This window comes from the organism of the source record quoted next, unplaced genomic scaffold, assembly GCF_019419815.1.
Source record: "Pyrus x bretschneideri cultivar Hongxiangsu unplaced genomic scaffold, Pyrus_bretschneideri_v1 Contig22, whole genome shotgun sequence".
NCBI classification, from domain to species: domain Eukaryota; kingdom Viridiplantae; phylum Streptophyta; class Magnoliopsida; order Rosales; family Rosaceae; genus Pyrus; species Pyrus x bretschneideri.
The window spans coordinates 5,508,565-5,527,600 of NW_025999524.1; the positions used below are offsets into that span (position 1 = coordinate 5,508,565).

General features: G+C 36.4%; 4 protein-coding genes across 5 annotated transcripts; 2 read left to right on the forward strand and 2 right to left on the reverse strand.

Moving 5' to 3' along the window:
* Positions 1-2,060: 2,060 nt before the first annotated feature.
* Positions 2,061-4,972, forward strand: LOC103943106 (zinc finger protein 4). 2 transcript variants are annotated; one of them, XM_009353307.3, is made up of 3 exons: positions 2,061-2,434; positions 2,651-2,776; positions 3,891-4,972. In XM_009353307.3, exon 3 carries the CDS (start codon positions 3,998-4,000, stop codon positions 4,772-4,774), a length of 777 nt encoding a protein of 258 aa, XP_009351582.1. In that variant the 5' UTR covers positions 2,061-2,434; positions 2,651-2,776; positions 3,891-3,997; the 3' UTR covers positions 4,775-4,972. The 2 variants fall into 2 exon arrangements, with proteins under 2 accessions (XP_009351582.1, XP_048441167.1); XM_048585210.1 differs by lacking the exon at positions 2,061-2,434 and adding an exon at positions 2,495-2,513.
* Positions 4,973-8,018: 3,046 nt separating this feature from the next.
* LOC103943105 (protein OBERON 3) lies at positions 8,019-11,384 on the forward strand. Its single transcript, XM_009353306.3, has 2 exons — positions 8,019-9,904; positions 10,625-11,384. The coding sequence occupies exons 1-2, from the start codon at positions 8,029-8,031 to the stop codon at positions 11,200-11,202; spliced, it is 2,454 nt and encodes an 817-aa protein (XP_009351581.2). The 5' UTR covers positions 8,019-8,028; the 3' UTR covers positions 11,203-11,384.
* A 1,020-nt stretch (positions 11,385-12,404) lies between these two features.
* Positions 12,405-13,920, reverse strand: LOC125477593 (probable ascorbate-specific transmembrane electron transporter 1). Its single transcript, XM_048584885.1, has 4 exons — positions 13,441-13,920; positions 13,286-13,334; positions 12,883-13,082; positions 12,405-12,764 (listed from the first exon to the last, which is right to left on the reverse strand). Exons 1-4 carry the CDS (start codon positions 13,597-13,599, stop codon positions 12,501-12,503), a joined length of 672 nt encoding a protein of 223 aa, XP_048440842.1. The 5' UTR covers positions 13,600-13,920; the 3' UTR covers positions 12,405-12,500.
* Positions 13,921-14,149: 229 nt separating this feature from the next.
* Positions 14,150-15,489, reverse strand: LOC103943108 (probable transmembrane ascorbate ferrireductase 3). The gene is made up of 4 exons (XM_009353308.3): positions 15,214-15,489; positions 15,077-15,125; positions 14,754-14,953; positions 14,150-14,656 (listed from the first exon to the last, which is right to left on the reverse strand). Exons 1-4 carry the CDS (start codon positions 15,376-15,378, stop codon positions 14,387-14,389), a joined length of 684 nt encoding a protein of 227 aa, XP_009351583.1. The 5' UTR covers positions 15,379-15,489; the 3' UTR covers positions 14,150-14,386.
* Between the last annotated feature and the right edge of the window lie 3,547 nt (positions 15,490-19,036).

The following is a 19,036-nucleotide window of genomic DNA, read 5'->3' on the forward strand; positions in this document are numbered from 1 at the left end:
GAATGTCGTCTTCGAATTACAACAAAAACATCACGTTTTGATCATCTTTGTGATCTGGGTCGGCCATTTCCCAAATCAATATGAGATCTTGCAAGAAATTTGGGGACCCACATTAAAGGTAAGCACATGTCATTAATTTTGTCCTGGAGCTTTATTGTCGTGTTTACTTTTTCCCACTCGATCTAATTTAAGAAGTTGAATTCTTATTACGGAGTATTAGAACGTTCATTAAATTTGGAAGAATAAAAAAAATGGTTGAACTCTCAAAAAAATGAACTGTTTTGACAAAGCCAATGGCTGATTTTATTTTTTATTTTTTAAAGAGTGGTTAGGTCCACACAAAATTAGAATTCAACTCTCCAAATTTGAGGAATTGGGCTCCTCAAATGGTTGAGGTATTTGAATTATAGAGGAGTGACACCAATCAACTTAGAAGGAGAGAAACTTAACTAAAACAGAGATGTTACTGTGTCAATATTTAATGAAGAAGAGAAACTTAACTAAAACGGAAATGCTATTGTGTCGATATCTAATCTTGCATAATATGTGTAGATATTTACAATTTGATTTTGCATTATTATTTGTATAAATTGTATAATATACCCCTAACTTGTGTTTAAATTTAATAAAGTTGGCTCTAAGTTTTTTTGTTGAGTAATATTAGGGAGGTCATTTGTTCAAATCATATTTTGTTAACAATACAACGTGGTCGTGATGAATGATTAACGTGCTTATTTTCTATTAATAACACATGACATGTTTTGTAATGTGATCTAAAATGTTAGTCTTCTTAACATTAGTTTTTTTGTTTACTCTTTCACTACTATGTTACAATTTATTAAAAATTTGTTGGTATGAGAGTGAGTGTTAGACTATTCATTTGTTGACTAAAAAATAAACTTAGAGAAAATAAATAAAATCGGGAATTTTCCAAAAATTAAGTTGATTTGTCACTAAAAAAGTATATTTTTAAAGTGCTCCTACTTACTCAAACTTGACTCTATCACTAGTGATATTTCTGTGGAATGAAAATTCTTTTTGACTTAAAAGTAGTGCATTTATTTTTCATAATTTCTTGTCAACTTGCATGGTGAGAGTGACTAATGAGTAATGATATGTGTGTCCCATAGCTTGGCACCATAAAAAAATAAAATAAATGCATATGGGATAAAAAATAAGAATATCCATGTATGGAGGGGTATGATATGAAATTATGAATTATGTGAGGCCTTTATTTACATATGCATGTAACCGAAACGAGTACATCTGACAAAGATATCTTCTATTGTATTCTATATAATATTATTATACATATACATATATATGCATGTAAAAATGTTGAAAAAGAATATAAGCCATTGGTATTATAGAGTAGAATTCTCTCCCTGCTAAATTTTCTTCCCTTTCCTTCTTTCTTCTCCTATCATAATTTTTTCTTTATCTTTCTCCCCCTATAAAACGCTCAACATAAAATATTGACGTGTTTTAATTATAATTATTTCAACAGAAAAGAAAGAAATGCGAGAGAGATTTAGAGAAAGAGGATCCTACACCGGTTACAAAAGTGAAAGGGAAGAATGAGCAAAGAGACACTGGACTTTGCAAGTATCTTTTTATGTGGGACTTGAAGTACTCCCATGCTTTCTATGTCTCTTTGTTTGCTTCTCCCTCTCTCCTCCCATCTTTCTCTCTCATCGATTGATTAATAAGTTAGCTGTTGGGGACCGGAAAGAAGGAAGGAAGAGCAGCTCAAAATGGATCCGGCTTCTCTACCCTTCCATTTTTCATACATTTTCATTATCTCTTATTTTATGTAGTTAATATTAAACCACGTTAATATTTTATATTAATTTTTTTTATAAAGATAATAAGATAAAAAATAATCATAATATAAAATATCGACGTAACTTAATATAAATAGAAAAGGATGGGAGTATATAAAAAGTGGAAAGAGAAGAAAAGCTAGCTCTGCTCAAAATTCAACTGAAGTACAGTGATTAGTAATAGGTTATCTGAATTATCACTCTCTCCCTCCCTCTCTCTCTCTCTCTCTCTCACAAATTGTCTGACCATCTCTGACCTGACACCATCATGATCCCCATCTCTCTCTCCTACCACACCCCTTCTTGGAGGCTCCCCCCTTCTTTCCCATAATTGTACAACTTTGCTCTGTCCGTTCTGTCCTCCCCTTCCTTCCCTCACCTTATCCTCATTTATTTCTCTTTTAAGTCCTTTTACCGACTCCTTTTCTGGTAAAAATCAAAATACACAATAAAAATCCCAGATGCCTGTTTTTTAGTCCTTCCTTTGTGGTGGTGTTGGTGGCGGTGGTCCTTTGCTTGCACTTTCCCAAGTGGCATGAAGGCAGAGGCAGTACCCATGTTCCTAACCCATAGCTAGCCCGCCTGCATCTTCAGTACTATACAATTATCAAGTATCATCTCTCTCTCTCTCTCTCTCTCTCTCTCTATAGATTTGATTTCGATAACAGCTTCTTCTCACTCAAGTCCTAGGTTGCTCGTTGCTCATAAATTAATCTAATTTCCTTTCTTTGGTTTTTAGGTTATAATCACTGCAATCCAATAGACTGCCTACTGTTTTTTTTTTTACTTTCTAAATTTTCTTGTTTTGTTGCTATTTTTTTCACAAGATTTTAAGCTACTGTAATCTACGGGAGATGGATTCGATCTTGGTGTAAAGAGGTAGCACACTACCCTAATCAGCTGGCCTAGCTCATGTCTTCACTTTCACGTTGGTATTGGATTGTACATGCCTGGTGAGTTTTGGTTGATTTCATGTTTTTTCTATATCTCCAGTCCATGCTTTCTGGTTTTCCCTACTGTGATTTTCCTGGTGACTTTTCTCTCTTCCCCAAATAAACGAAAGTTATGAAGTTTATTGCTTTCTCACAAGTAAAAGGTGAAGATTAAACTCCACTTTGATTTTCTGTTGATAAAAAAAATTTAAATTAATCATTCAAGCATGCTAATTAGCACTGTCATTTAGAAGATTCATGTATTTTTACGGCTCCAATTTTATCGGATCTCGCCAAAGTGAGAGAACCATGAATTTTTATCGAAAACTAGGTACTAAAATCTCCTAGGGAAATTTGATGTTAAATTGCATTTGGTATTAGGTTGATTTGGCATTCTGCAGCTTTATTGTGCTGAACTGCTGATATGCAAAAAGTTGCTTAAAATATGTTCCGTGAACAAAGACAATTTAGCTACCATACATCTCCGATTAAAGTTTTTATTTTTATCACTTGCAATAACACGGAACAACAGCGATTGCATAGGAATTCCTTACTCCCGACGCTCTTCTTAATTTGTTCATGCATTTTAGTGATTTTAGGCAAGCATATATGAGCATATATTTGTTCTCCAATAATCTTAACCTCTTGTCTCAAATATATGGTGAATGGTTGTGGTTTTCCAAGTTCTGTCTATGTGTTAAATGCCACTTAGAGATAACTAAGAGCGGAATGTTTACTGATTCTGCACCATTTAGAGGACAGACCCCAGAGCTCATTTTTTTTCTCTATAGACAAAAATGTTCTCAGCACACCTTTCCCTTATTGAAAGTATGACTTTCACGGTTTCACCTGTGAGACACAAAAGTTCTTCTTCCACAGTTCTTTTCTTCTTCTTTTTTATCTGTAAGTTCCTTGCCGAGTTTTTGAGATAGCATGAAATGTGTGCATTATGTGAAAATATTCTCAAGAAACGTTTGCCTTTTTTGTGTTTTGACATGCTTCCTGCTCGAGTACTCAAATGTCTCATTCATCATCGTTGATCCTCCTTCGCAAATTCTCTCGCTAAGAAATAGGAGAGTAGAAAGAATCCCACTTTGTCATGGAAAATGACTCATTTTGGCATTCGTGATTGCAGATGAAGGGCAAGCTGATAACATCACTCTTAAGAAAGTTTCTTGAATTCTCCGTGTGATTAGTCATATAGAAGAAACAAAGTCCTTGACTTCACTGCCCTGCTGAAACATGTTAACACAAAACTTGAACTTGGAATTTGAAAATAATTCAGAAGTCACGAACCAAGTAACTTCGAACGTACCTCTGCAAGAAGAATCCCCTGACGCCTCTAAGGACAGCACAACCACTTCTTCGTGCCTCACAAATCAGACAAACCATCAACAACAAGATCCCGGGCCTGTTTCACTTGACTTGACACTCCAGTTTTGCTCCAGCGACGTTGAATTGAAGGGCACAGGGGAGACAAGTAGTGAGACAGCTGCACCCCCTACTTCAGAAGGAACAAACCCAAGGGTATTCTCATGCAACTACTGTAAGCGTAAGTTCTATAGCTCACAGGCACTTGGTGGCCATCAGAATGCTCACAAGAGGGAGAGGACAATGGCCAAGCGTGCTATGCGTATGGGAATGTTTACCGACAGGTATACTAGCTTGGCATCTCTCCCCCTACATGGTTCTGCCGCTTCTGCATTCCGGTCTCTTGGCATCCAAGCTCATTCTGCAGTGCACCAAAACACGATGGTATCATCAGATCATCCGAGGTTCCCTGTCCCCGACACAAGAGGCGTAGCGAGGTTTCAACATGGCTATTTTGGAGTGCCGGTGTTCATGGACGAGGATGACGAGGGCATGTTTTGGCCCGGGAGTTTCCGGCAGGTAGGCAAGGGAGTTGGAGGTCATTACAATGTGCAATCTGCACAAAATCCAAACATGAATTCAGGAACAAGCATGGCACCAAGAAATAATACAAGTTCGTCTTCACCTGATCTTACTCTAAAGCTTTGAGATTTTTGTTGTTGTGTTTAATTAGATATATTTCCTACTAATTAAGCATGCATGCTGACATTAATCAAATAGTATTAATATTAACTTTGTGCAGTGAGATATGCCATTTGTAACGGCTGCAGAGATTTCTAAATTGTTTTTCTGGTTGTATCTGTTTCTTAAGTTCATAATTAATTAAGGATGTTCTTGTTGTTGCTAGTATTGGAAGTGAAAATGTTTTATTGGAAGCCGGTAATTGGTTTAAGTTATGAAATTCATAATTTTCACTTCCTTTAGCGTTCTTTTTGGAGACGAAGATACGAGTGTATATAGGTAAATGCTCTTAACTGCTTGAGCTATATGTCTCAAGGAGCGCTCAACATAATTTGGCAAGAAATGAAGTTTTGGTTGACCCCAAAAGCACGCTTCTTATTCATAATTTCAACGGTCAATCTTGGCCTCAATATTCAATATTCAATATTGACCCTAGGATGTGGATGAAATGTCTTTTAAGGCATATCAAACATATCAAATTCAAGGGAGGAGACTAAGGGTTGTGAGTATGCTAGATAGAGGTGGAATATAATTTTAATCACTCTTGTTTTTGTGCATTCTCTATCTCTTTTTTTTTTTTAGCTTGTATATTTTTTTAATTAATGCGTTAAATTGTTAGTTGTTAGCGAAGGAGATCAGTGTGGATGAACCTGCACCAAAATATATAAATATATCGGTTTTCACTACTACCCTAAAACACCATATGCTTTTTTAACTTTTATATTGAATAAATCAAATAATAATCAAAATAATAGAGATAAGGTAAGAAGTCATGAATAAGAAGAACGAAAATATCAAAAGGATATTTTGTTAGGACAAAACATGAAATGCGATAAATATGAATAAAAAAACGACGGATGGGAACATGACATTGCGAAATCGAGTCATTGACGAAGTACTTTCCTTGCACGTCGGAAGCCGCAGCTGCATACGTCAATACCGCGTTTGCCTTTGCGCGCGCTCTATCTCTCATGCAGGCAACGTAACATTCCCGTTTTTATATTTCGCATATTTTTTTTCAATTTTTTGTCCTTGGAATTAAAGAAAATTAATGATCGAAAGTGAGCAAGAAAGTGAGAGGTAAAAAAGATTTGGATTCTATTCAGCATCAAATTGTGGGAATCCTAAAGATTATCACATTTTAGTCATTCATCGTGCATCGTGCAGTAAATATTTGATATTTTTTATTTAAAATTAAACACAAATAGTACTTGACGAGAACTGACCGCACGATGTACGATAAATTGCTAGGATGGGATCCCCAAAAAGTGAATCCAAAGAGGATTCTTTTCCAGGTAAAAATGAATGTGAATAATAATACTACTCCTTAACCAAATCCAGCGTGTGCCAATTAAAAAATATAGGATGTATGAAGACAAATTTTAGATTAAAAATAAATATAATATATTCAATATATGAATTTGTTCAACAAAAACATATGTTGTGAGTAAGACAACCTTATTTTTTTATTTAGAAAAACAAACAAAACGTAATCATTTCATTCAAAATTAATAGTAACACAATGAGAAAATGGGATTTGCCAAACGCGTTTTACCAGTTGCACGTCGTTTTCGTGTCTAGACTAAAGGCAAACCTGTTTACACAGCTTTATACCGGTAATTACCAAATTAACCATACCACTCTTAACTTGTTGTAAGATTCCTTTGGCCCTATGTGATTAATTAATTAACATATGATGACTTTTTTGCTAACAATGAATATTAAGTACTGCATGATGATAGTGATCGATGATGGTGTGTCATGTCCTAAATATAATTAACAATCAATTAATCATGTCTTGCCCCTCATCAATATTTATTAATCACTCATCTTATGGATGGCAGTTCTAATCATGAAGTAACTGTTAAACTACAATCTTGGTTTTTCAGTCCCTCTCCTACCTTTTTTGGAGTGCATTTTTGCTTATTACCATTTATGTGATGTATGCTCACCATTTTATTTATTACCGTTAGATGAATTTAAATTTTGAGATTTGTGCTTATTCACTACACGAATCTCAAAATTCAAACTCATTTAACGATGATAAATAGAATGATGAGCATACGTGAGCAAAAATATTCCCCCTTTTTTGTTTGAATTGAAACGATAGATAGATAGGGAATTTTATTGCTTTAAAGAACAAGTCAATACGCAGAAGTAATGAAATAAAAGACTGAAATAGCAGCTAAACTACCCAGTACAGTCTTCAAGAAGAAGATCATTAATGAGGCATGGAGATTCCTTACTTTTGAACACACATAATTATGCAACATGTTTTACAAAGGATGTTACTAAAAGAAGATCTTACTGAGATAACATGTCACGCGACTGGATACTCCAAAAACATTATTTGTTGGTCTCAAAAGCAAAGAACAATATATTAATTAAAAAAAATTTTGATTAATTAGCAAAAGAAGAGAACAATCAACTGAGTCAACAGAAACAGATCGAATTTAAAACGTACCATGTAAAATACGGGCTTGAAATTCATGTGAGACAAGTTACAGAAACAAAATTTTCATGAACTTGTGACCCTTTACCGGCTAAACTTTGACTCAAAATTGAAAGCAATTAAGCACCTTTTTAGGAAGTTAAACGGTAATTATGCCCTAATTAAACGTAAATCCATATTTTTCTCGAAAAATACAGAAAGTTGTCCTCTACCTTCACCACCACTCCGAGTCAAAGGCATGCACCAAGAAAAAGACGACTCAAAGCAGAGCATCAGTAATTCCGTCAAACACAGCGGGGCCAGTTCAGTAATTTTACAATCATATCGCCGTTTTTTCGGTGTAAACGCTTGAAAAATCCAGCCGTTGCGAAAATTTTTAGGTGTACCGGGTACACCAAATTTTTTTGGTGTACCCTCACTCATTAGAATTTTTTTGGTGTACAAAAAGTGAGGGTGCACCAAATTTTTTTGGTGTGCCGGGTACACCGAAAAATCCCTCCAGCCGTTGGGGCAATCCCGTTGCAGATAGAGAAATTGGGATTTCAGTTATGGTGTGCTGAAGAATCAATTGACAAACACAACCCCAGATTCTTTACTATTTTCCAAACAGCCCCTGTAGGGTGCAGACCTTTTCCCCTTTGTTTCTCTTCAATTTCTTCTCTTCTCAGACACACTTTCCCTGTCTCCCCTCCCTATTTCTCTTACCTGGTAATTCCTCTCTCTCCTCCTATCTCTTTCTGTCTCTCTGTCTCTCTCTGTGGATAAGGCCATGTTTGGCGACAAGGATCGAGCGATTGGGAATCTTGCCGCCGACGAGGCGTCTCAGAGCAAGGTCACTCGCCATATCTCCAAGCAAAACAAACACAACCCAGAAGAGAAAATGGGATTCTCCGAAAAGGGGTTCGGATTTCTTAGAGAATCAGACATGGGTTCTGATGGGTTCCAATCAAAACCCTCAAAGATTGGAAATTTAGGTTCGCAGGAGTTGACTCTAAGCTACCTCTGCGACAGTTCCAAACTGGGTTTTCTCGAGAAGGATTTAGCCGGCGCAAATTTGCTGACTTCGTTGGAGAAAGAGAGTTTCAAAGGTAAAGGCATCATCGTATCTGAGAATTCTAACAAATGGGTAGAGAGGGATTTCCTTAATTTGAACGAAACCAGGTTGAATTCCTCGAAGCGAGAGCTTGAGGAGGACGCGGAGAGAGAAAGCAGGGATGACAAGAAGCCAAAGCTCGAGACTTTGAATCTCTCTCTAGCCTTGCCGGAGGTATCTCTCTCTCTCACCGCCTCAAACGCCTTGCAGAATGGCGATCATCCGGCGATGCTGCGGCCCAGCAGAAGCATTCAGTCGTTGGCGCCGTCTGCTAACAACACACAGACAACTTGCTCCAATGATTTCACAGCAGCTTCATTGTCGTACTCTTATTCCCACCAATTTTCCCACAACCCCAGTTGCTCGCTTACCCGAAATTCGACGGATTTCGAGTATTCTGTCGGGAAAGATGATCAAATTTGGAACTGCGGGGAGGGGACTAATGGGTCTGTGCATAGCAGGTTTAAGCCGATTGGAGACGGAGTCGGTTTGTCGAATCACGGCGGCGGGATTTTGTCGATGATGCAGAGTAATCGTAAGGATTCTTGTAATAATAACAGTGTTTATAGGACAACTAGCTCCGAAAATCTTTCTTTTTTTCCATCTGAGTTGCCTGCTAAGCCGAAAATCGATACCCTTTCCGGGGATTCTAGAGGGAGAGGTTCTGAAAGTTTGAGAGGATTGGAGGGTGTGGATGGTGGTGGGAGAGCCAGGAAACTCTCGAGACCGGAGAGAATTCTCCGCGAAATTGTTTCGGAGTCTGTAACTGTCATGGCTCAGAGAGTTGAAGAGCTTCCTGAAGAAATGCTCTTATCAACAAAAGAATACTTGAAGAATCTGATATCTGCGCCAGAGAAGAAGGAAGAATTGGTGAGCCTTCAAAACCGGCTTCAGAGAAGGTCTGATCTTACAAAGGAGAATCTCTCTAAATGTCAGAAGGATCAATTGGAGATTTTGGTTGCTGTGAAAATGGGACTTGGGAACTTCGTATCTGGGAAAAACCGCCTTCCAGCAACCGAGCTGGTGGAGATTTTTTCGTTTATGAGGTGTAAGAATGTGAATTGCAAGAGTTTATTGCCCGTTGATGATTGTGACTGCAAGATTTGCTCTACAAATAAGGGTTTTTGTAGTTCCTGTATGTGTCCTGTATGTTTGAATTTCGATTGTGCCAATAATACTTGTAGTTGGGTTGGCTGTGATGTTTGTTCGCATTGGTGCCACGCTGCTTGTGGTATTCAGAGTAATCTCATTAAACCAGGTCCTAGCTTGAAGGGTCCCTCTGGGACAACTGAGATGCAATTTCATTGCATTGGATGCAGCCATGCTTCGGAAATGTTTGGTTTTGTTAAGGATGTGTTTCTGTGCTGTGCAAAGGACTGGGGACTAGAGACCCTTATCAAGGAGCTTGACTGTGTTAAGAAGATTTTTAGGAGAAGCGATGATTTTAAAGGCCGGGAACTGCATATTAAGGCTGAGGAGATTATTTCCAAGCTTGGAAGCCAGTTGATGTCTCCTTCAGATGCCTGCAATTTCATTATTCAGTTCTTTAATTGTAAGTCAACCCTCTTCGGTTTTCTATTTCAACTTAAACGTTTGTTCTTTTACTTGATATTGTGCCAAAAAGCATAGAGGTAAATGAAAAATTCTACGAATTGCCATTAGGTCAGCCACTACCTATGGGACGAAATTTCGGCCATTGATGTGAAAACGAGAGCAAAGTATTAATGTAGCGAAATGAGATGTTAAGGTAGATGATAAGAGTGTCTTGGAAGAAAAACATAACTAGCAATCTTTGAATTAGAAACAAGAAACTACTTTTATTTCTTCACACGTTGAATATAAAATCATAGGGATGTTAATTGTACCTAATCTCAGCTCACCGTATTCTACTTGAGCATAATGTTCTTTTATAAATTAGAGAACAGTCACTGAATGTCTCAAGGACGTTGATTGATTACCCTATGGCATGTATTGGAGGCTAGGGTAATTGGAACTATGTTGAATGGAATACTCTGAATTGCTTACTTGAGGCTACTGCTTGTCTGCACATTAGCTACGATGGGGATCATATTCCTGTGGCTGTTAAATAGCATTTTAATATCTGCAGCTTACCCTTTTGTTGTTTTGGCCTATTTTTTTTTTTTCTTTTCGTTTCACTGTTGATAGGTTAAATCTCCTCTATAGCTTGAGTTTGAATGTTATACTCGTTCTAAATGATTCTTTTCTTTTCTGTTTATGCCTAACTCTGGATTTGACTTTCCTTTTGAAATAGATACAGATGGAGTATCAGAATATCCTGCTTCTACCATATCCACAAAAGAGTTGAGTGCCTCTCAATCCAGCCTGAGAAAAGATTTGACCCCCTTTTCACAATCCGTTTCTGCACCTCCGAAATATGCTGTTTACAACACAAGTTCTAGTATGCAACGTGATTCACTGTCCAACAATACGCGTCAGAACCCCCTCAACTCATCCCACATAAGCGATGAGGATGAGTTCCAGTTTGGGACATTACCAAAAATAGACGGGTTTGAGAGCTTGGAAAGCTTAGTGAGGATAAAGGAAGCAGAAGCTAGAATGTTCCAGGACAAGGCTGATGAAGCGCGGAGAGAGGCAGAAGGGTACCGTCAGATGATACAAACAAAGACGGAGAAGCTGGAGGAAGAGTATGCCGGAAAGTTTTCCAAATTGTGTCTGAAAGAGACGGAGGAAAAGCGAAGGAAGAAACTGGAGGAGCTGAAAATTTTGGAAAGTTCACATTGTGATTACTACAAGATGAAAACTCGAATGCAAGGCGAGATTGCTGGCTTGTTGGAGAGAATGGAAGCAACAAAACAGCAACGGGTCTAGTTTCGTTTCTCCTTTCATTTTTTTTTTTAACAATGGTGCTAACTATGTTTAGTATATTATTAGTGTTATTTCAATTTTGGATTCTGCTTGTTATTTTTATCAAAGTGAGAGATTGTTTCTCGGTTGTGGAATTCCAAATTTGTTCTTCTAATGATTATATAGCTAGTGCTGGAATTGTTCTCTATGTGCCCCCCATGGATGGCAATGTTTGAGCTGAGAAATGCCGCACACGTGCCTCCCCTTTTGTCACAACGATGAAAAATTCTTGTGTCCATCTAGAAAATTAAGTCATCATTCGTAAGCGAGATCTCTTGTACTATTGTCCACTACGAAATTCTGTGTGTGGACGTACGAATGAAGTAGTCCTCTAGTGAACACAAGAATTTCTCCAGAATGTCTTGCAGTAGAAGATATGTTTTTGCGTTGTTTATGTAAGGTTGTCCACACGTATGGGTGCTATAATGCGCCACCAAGACCAAAGTCTCTTGTTCATAGTCATAGATACGATATCCTCCTACAAAGTAAAAGCACGACGCCGATTGTGGCTACAAGGATGTTGTACCATTGGTCCCACCACTTCCACCATTGTTAAAATTAATAATGTCGTGGGTGCAAAACCATAGCGGATTGAGATCTGTTCCGAAGCACTACATATAGAGTACATGGATTGAGAGATTTGGATCATTCAATTTCAATTTTACTACCCTATTAGCTCATCTTACTGACCTATTTCACAAAAATTCAAAAATTTGAACCGCTCGAATCTCTTTCTCTCTCTCTCTCTCTTAAATGATCCGGATCCATTTGAATGCGTGCTACGGACACAATGGATCTCATTCCAAACATCATCATTACTTTGTGATTTCGTATTTTGTTAATCACTTGAATTACAAGCATCTGACTTTGTGATTGTAGATTTGCAGTATAAAATATACAATATTTAAAAATAATGAGAAAATTATGCTAAAGTAAAATGACACTAATGACATCGATCCACTTTCATTTTTTCGTAATAAATCGTCTACACTTTGACAGATACAAAGTAAGATGACAATGAACTTACTTGAATGTTCATCTTTTGCTTTATTAATTTAAGTATACAAATAGCCATCTGGCTCAACAAATCTTTTACGAAAGTAGAAATGTATTAATACTTAGCACTACAACCTACCGATATTAATTCTCTCGTTCTAAGCGTAAATATAACGCTCTATAAAAACAACAACAAAAATAATTCGTCTCAAAACAAAATTTAATAAGAAAAATATACTAAGGTAAAGATGACTGGTTGGTATTAGTTAATAAAGCCGAGGGAGGAGGACGGTGAGGCTGACGGTGGCTGCGAAGAGAAAGAGCAAAAGACCAGTGAAGTTGACTATAAGCACTTCTTGATTAATTTTTACTACGGCCAAGAAAAAGAACCTTTCCATTAACCCTGTCTCAGCCGTGCACACTGCTAGAAGAAATATCACCATCCCAAAATATGTGTGCCATGGCATAAAATTTCCCCTCGACGACATGTCTCCACCCGGAAACACATAGAGCACGAAGCCAAACAAGTACTGAAAAATAAGCAACAACATAATTGTATGGTCATTTAGTCAAGAGGTTATTTCCGCAAAAGTGACATGACGTATAAAATGATGACGTATTTTAGCTATTGTAAGGTGTTAGTATTACCTGAAGACCAAATAAAGAGATGGTTGTTATGCCGAGCCAGGAATGTAAGGTAAGAAAATGTGGAACTCCGGATTCGTGATTAAAGTGGATAGCACAGTACAACCCAAAAATTATAGCCGCCAGGGCTAGAAGATGCAATATCAGGTGCACCCCTTTTTGTGTGTTCCTTGTCCCTTGGACCGTCTTGTATGCCATGATTGCTGCACGAATAAATTGCCACCCCATCAGATCAGTCCTTAATATTCTAGGGATATTTAACAATGCTTTTGATACAGATGATAGTCTACTTTAAGCTAATATGAACTGCGAAGACAGGGATTCAACTTAGGTGCACAAGGAGCACATTCGTTTTAGCAAGGTTATAAACACAATTTTCTGACCTAGTGAGTTCCAATATGATTACCTTCTCCACCGATCAAAATAAACCCGACCACCATTAGAAACGTATGAACCTATGAAAAATGAGAGGAAGAATATGATGAAATAAAGGATATGATCATATAAACTTCAGTTATAATATGAGCATATGCAAGATTTAAACAATTACGTAACGTTTACATTCAAAATTTTCTCTTTGATGCCAGATTCGAGAGCGAAGCCACCGCGGAACTTTAGGGTCCAAACAAGAACCAGGGTTGTTATGGCTATAGCTAGCAAATGCCCAAATAATGTAGCTGGGGTTGCTGAAAGTTGGTAGCTACGACTCTTAGGTGCCATTGTTGTAATGTGTAAGTGTTACCCTATCCAGAGCTACAAGCTTTACTAGGACTGTATTTAAAACACACCAAGAGAAACATTGTTGATTAGAAAAGAAGGGAAATTTTGATGAAATCAATGTAAGGATTAGAGTTTTATTTGCCCAAAGTAAACAATATTTGAATGAGAATTCGAAGTATCGATGCCGCCCAGTACGTGGAATATGGAAAACCGTCTAGCCGGCTGATCTTTAGGTGTCGAGGCCAAAAACTTGGAATATGTTTTTTGCATTCTGTTTCTGTGTGTCCCATATGGCTAAGTCAAGTCGTCGGCAGTAAATAGTCTTTTAAGTCGAATGAATTTTTATAGAAATTATCTTTAGATTATGATAAAGAGAATGAATGGTTCCAATTATGACGTTTGCACAGTAAAATATCGTGTACACCATCATTGAAGATGCGAACTATTAGGGAGTGATGCTATATGTTTTTCATAGAGTGCAAAAGTACAAGAAAATTGTATTAGAAAAGATATTAGGGACTGATATACAAACTCAACTGATTAAGGAATCAACACAACATTATCTGATCATTAGCGCAAAAATAATGAATTCATATCATAATCAATATATTGGTCTCCCATATGAACCCTCCCTCATACATAAATTCGCTCAAATGAATCACACCAAAAGAAAAAAAGATTATACATATGAAATCAACATTATATATAACACCAAACCAATGTCTTCAACCGAATAGTCCAGCTGAAAAGAAAAGAAAAAGATAGAAATTAATTAAAAAACTATACATCACACATAGCGGGCAAGGGCGACAGAAAGATCGACGAAGATGCCAAAGAGGAGGATTGCTAGTGCAGTGAAATTGATCAAGTGCGATTCTCTCTCTCCCATCACTTTCGAAAGTCCAAGGAATGTGAATTTCTGCATCAACCCAGTTAGGGCAGCACATATCGACAAGTATAGAATTGTCCTGCCCATACTCATATGCCATGGAATTAATCTCATCCTTGACTCTGGCGTAGCTCCCGGAAACAAGAACGCAGCAGCTCCAAACAGCCACTGCATGCAAATCAAACATTCATGTGCTTAATTAAGTAATTAAGGAATATAATTAAGTAATTAATGAAGTTATGTTAATTTATTAGTAAGTACGTACCTGCAAACCGTACAAGATAAAGGTACCCAAACCAATCCATGAATGCAGGGAATACATGTCATCTATCTGCCTCATGTCATGGTATCTGAAAGCAGCGCAGATACCAAATATCCCGGTACATAGAGCTATCACGTGTAACAAGAAGTGAGTGTACTTCTGCACCTTGTGTTCTGCCATTACGGTCTTGTATGCCATCATCGCTGGTATATCGCATACACGCAATAATAATTTTTCGTTTGGATATTAATATTTAAATGTATGTACGTATATTTAGCCTACATACAGAGAGAAATTGAAACCCTAGTACCCTACTGCTTACGTACCTTCACCAGCAAAGAAAATAAACCCGAAGAACATAAGAAACGGATGAACCTGCCAAATCAAGGAAGATGACTTAAACTTTAATTTGAGCCACGATTAAGAAAATAGTACTGGTTATGAAGGTTTAATGACCGCTTACGTTGAAAACTCGATCTGAATTGTCAGACTCATAGTCGATGCCACCACGGTAATGCAGGAGCCAAACAAGCATAAGTATGATTGCTAAGATGCCAAACAAGTGTGCACCTACTGTCAACCTAGAGGCTGATCGTTGGTACCTATAGTTTACAACAGTAGTATGCATTGCAATTAAGTGATTAGACGACAGATGACGGCGAAGTTAATTAATCTAGGGAATTGAGAATGGGGATTGGTGGGTTAATATCTTAAATTTGGTTCCTTTAATTTTAATGTCTGAATGAGTTCTTATATATATGTATCTTTGTAAGAGTTGGTGATAAAAAAATGCATGCACTGTTCTTGGGATTGCTTGCTGTGTTGGTTTTAGGATTCTCTTCTGGGGAAACTTTGAACTTTAGCAAAGCATCACAAGGACAAAATAGAACCAGCTCTAATATTGTACTAAGGTATTTATTCTGCCTATAATTATAAGAAAAAGGAAAAGCTAAAGCATCACAAGTTCACATTGATGATTAATCCAAGTATATATCCGATCTCTTAATGTTACACTTTGTGGAGGTATCCTAGCTATCTAGCTGTTTGATCATCACCCCTTGAGGAAATCTTTTTTTTTTTTTTTCCAAAGAAAAAAGGAAAAAGAAAAATGTGGTAGCAGATTAGACTGAAAGGGGTAAAGGTTAGCCTTTTTCAAGCAAAAAATAAATCCATTCAAGGTAATATTATTTGTAATATTACTCATGAACAATTTTGCAGTGTCCCAAAAAAATGACCATGTGATGTTATTATTCTTGTAAATTTATAACACCTGTATTTGGTTTTTGTTGATATATTTTAGAAGTATAACATATTAACATATCAACCATATTGCTGTTAATTCTTATTATAATACGTACAATAGTACACCATATAATAGGTATTCTCGTAACGTGTAAAAAATTTCTTGTTACTCAGGGCACATGCCACACGCACTTCCAAAATGTGAAAGATTTGTCTACTTTTTAGAACAGATAAATGAACCAAATGGTCAGAAATTTAGTTCTCTATTAGTATTATTTTGTTTTGATTTATCAGTATATAGCATAATCAGAATTCAATTAATGTTACAATAATTAGCAAAAGCGTGACCTTTATAAAAACATAAGCAAGAAAAAGATATAAAAGAAAACAAAACCAGACAAGCTAAAGGAAGATGCTGGTTAATTTAATACTATTGCTAAAGCAGTAAAGCAAAAGAGAAGATTAAAGTTTTGTGGAGAAACCTCAAACAACTTTACAGTATGTACGAAAAGCATCACACCATCTAAGTCACAACAAAAATAAATTAACATAACTGGAGAAAATATATCAGTAAACCTTCAGTACTTCATAGTTCATATCACCATGATGATTAAGAGAGCTGATTAAATTAATATAAATTTAACTGACGTATTTACCAGAACAACTTTCTTATATCCCCCAGTATCGGTGTCCCTGTACAGGAAAGCAGAGTACTGCATGGCGACATAATTATCCTTATGTTTATTAATTGATTTGCTCTGAAAATGTCATTTGGTTTCACTTTATCCATTGAAAATGATTTTTATCTCATTTTACCCCATCAAACTGCCGTTTCGTTTCATTTAGTTTTTGTTCACCTAATTTTCATCTATTTCAGCAAAAAAGAAAAGCGGGGTTTGGATAAGACTTCATCAAAATGGAATTGTGATTGTTTTAGCAAGCAAGTTGGAGGCAAGGAGTTGTGTGAAAAGTAAATGTTCATACTATCCTTTAATTTAACGTCTTTTTTTACGGAATGAACGAAAATAGGGTGAACCGAAACTAAATGAGTAAAAAATGACAATTTCATAAAGCAAAGCAAGACAAAGTCAATTATATGTGATAAAAATGAAACTAAATTGCAGTTTCAAAGGACAAAATCAATCAATATGACTTATCTTTAGATTCATATTTTGATTGTATGAGCAGTATCGGTTCAGTGAAGTTCTTAGCTGCACTTGAGAGCTCCATGGGTGGTTATCTTAGAGCAGGATGCCAGGATGCCATTCAACAAAGTAGAAGACGTATATTCTGTAAGGTACAGGATTTCCATGAGGGTTTGATCTAATTACAGTCAGACCCCAAAAGCTTGGTTCTTACAATTAGGTTAGCCTGGCCCATTTGTCTGAACTGGATTAGGATTTGAAGGCCCAACCTTTTAAGTTATTACTGTCCACCAGATAGAACACAGGGCCGCCCAGTTATAGGCTATGCGATTGGAGGAATCACTACGCCGAAAGGATGAAGAACATTTCCTTAACCAAACACAAATTTATGAACTTGAATTGGATCGTTGACTAGTTATATGCAAACAAATTTAACCAAAATAAGCGTGAACCAATCCCTTTCTGATGGATTGGCCACACAATAAAAAGTTTGGAGAGACATTTTCTTTTCTGAGAACAATACTTAGTCACTCAAAGATGAGTAGGAACTCATGCTCAAAATTCTTCGTGTTCAAATTACAAAGCTCTGTGCTTATGATTATAATTGGTTCAAATTACAAAGCTCTGTGCTTATGATTATAATTGTTCATATATGAATCACTCTGTAAAGATAATCTCTGAAAAAAATAAACTAAAAATATGGTCGTTTAGTCTACCTATTGTAGTACATACATAAAGAGTTTGTAATACTTTTATCAAATTCATTCATCTGTTTTTAAACAATTTGATAACTAAATGACCTTAGTTTTAATTTATTTTTTGCAAATTCAATCTTTATAAAGTTATTTATTATGAACAACTCTGATTATAAATACGAAGTTTTATAAAACGACAACAAATAATTTTGAGTAGGAACTTCAACTCATCTTTTGAATAGTCTAAGTCTTATTCTTTCCACAATTCCCTCCCTTGGAACCAGCTACAAAAGGCAACAAGGTGGTAATACTATTACTACTAGTCACTATGTTCATGAGCTTGCATGCACTTGGAATTACACATTTAGGAGGACCACGCTTCAAAGTGATTACTTTTTCAATCCCAAGTTGCTAAATACTTGCTGGCCATAGCACGAATTTTACAGACGGAAACAATGGCTAAGAATCCTGAATTATGACATGAGCCCAGTTCATTCTATAATTTACGGCAACAGCTACACCAATCCAATACAGAGGCAAATTTTCGCATATTTTATATTATACGGTCACGGTTAAGTCACGTTAACATTTTATATTGATTTTTAATCGTAACCGTATAAATAAGAATGAATAAGAAGTACATGGTAAAAGGAGGGCAGACAATCTTGCCTCCATCCAATACATGTAGACTACCTTTACAAATTATTCTCACCCTCGTAGCTACTAGCTATGATGAACCAGACACGTGTAGCTACGGTTATGGAGGAAGGATGATGAATCTGAGGAAATCGAAAAAGACAATGGAATTGCTATCATTGATGCAAGCATTTCCTACCACTTAAATGTTTTTGATTGTTCATGACTAATACTCATGATCATTATTTTTTAAATTTATTTTCTGGATTAATTGGCATTCATAATATACATATATATAATCATCACGGAGTCCCAGTGGTTGTCAGATAAGCGTTCTTTTCCGAGCTTGCTTTTCTCAGCATAACTACTCGATGGAGACTTATACTTCCTTCCAGTTCCATCACCCTTTCAACACTTTCTTCATTTCATTTGACTTTTTTCTTATGATTTTATTTCCATTTTTTAATCTTCTTGAAATATGCTTGCTTACTGGAAAATTTAGTTTTCTTAACCAACATATTAATTAGTTTAGTAATATATTATGAGAAATGCTAAATGGACAATCTCA

Coding starts and splice junctions, on each gene's coding strand:
- LOC103943106 (XM_009353307.3), top strand. CDS start 3,998: ATGTTAACACAAAACTTGAACTTGGAATTTGAAAATAATTCAGAAGTC.
- LOC103943105 (XM_009353306.3), top strand. CDS start 8,029: ATGTTTGGCGACAAGGATCGAGCGATTGGGAATCTTGCCGCCGACGAG. Junction 9,905..10,624: donor CATTATTCAGTTCTTTAATT/GTAAGTCAACCC, acceptor CTTTTGAAATAG/ATACAGATGGAGTATCAGAA.
- LOC125477593 (XM_048584885.1), bottom strand. CDS start 13,599: ATGGCACCTAAGAGTCGTAGCTACCAACTTTCAGCAACCCCAGCTACA. Junction 13,335..13,440: donor TCAAAGAGAAAATTTTGAAT/GTAAACGTTACG, acceptor CATTTTTCATAG/GTTCATACGTTTCTAATGGT. Junction 13,083..13,285: donor TATTTTGATCGGTGGAGAAG/GTAATCATATTG, acceptor TTATTCGTGCAG/CAATCATGGCATACAAGACG.
- LOC103943108 (XM_009353308.3), bottom strand. CDS start 15,378: ATGCATACTACTGTTGTAAACTATAGGTACCAACGATCAGCCTCTAGG. Junction 15,126..15,213: donor ATTCAGATCGAGTTTTCAAC/GTAAGCGGTCAT, acceptor TTGATTTGGCAG/GTTCATCCGTTTCTTATGTT. Junction 14,657..14,753: donor TTATCTTGTACGGTTTGCAG/GTACGTACTTAC, acceptor ATTTGCATGCAG/TGGCTGTTTGGAGCTGCTGC.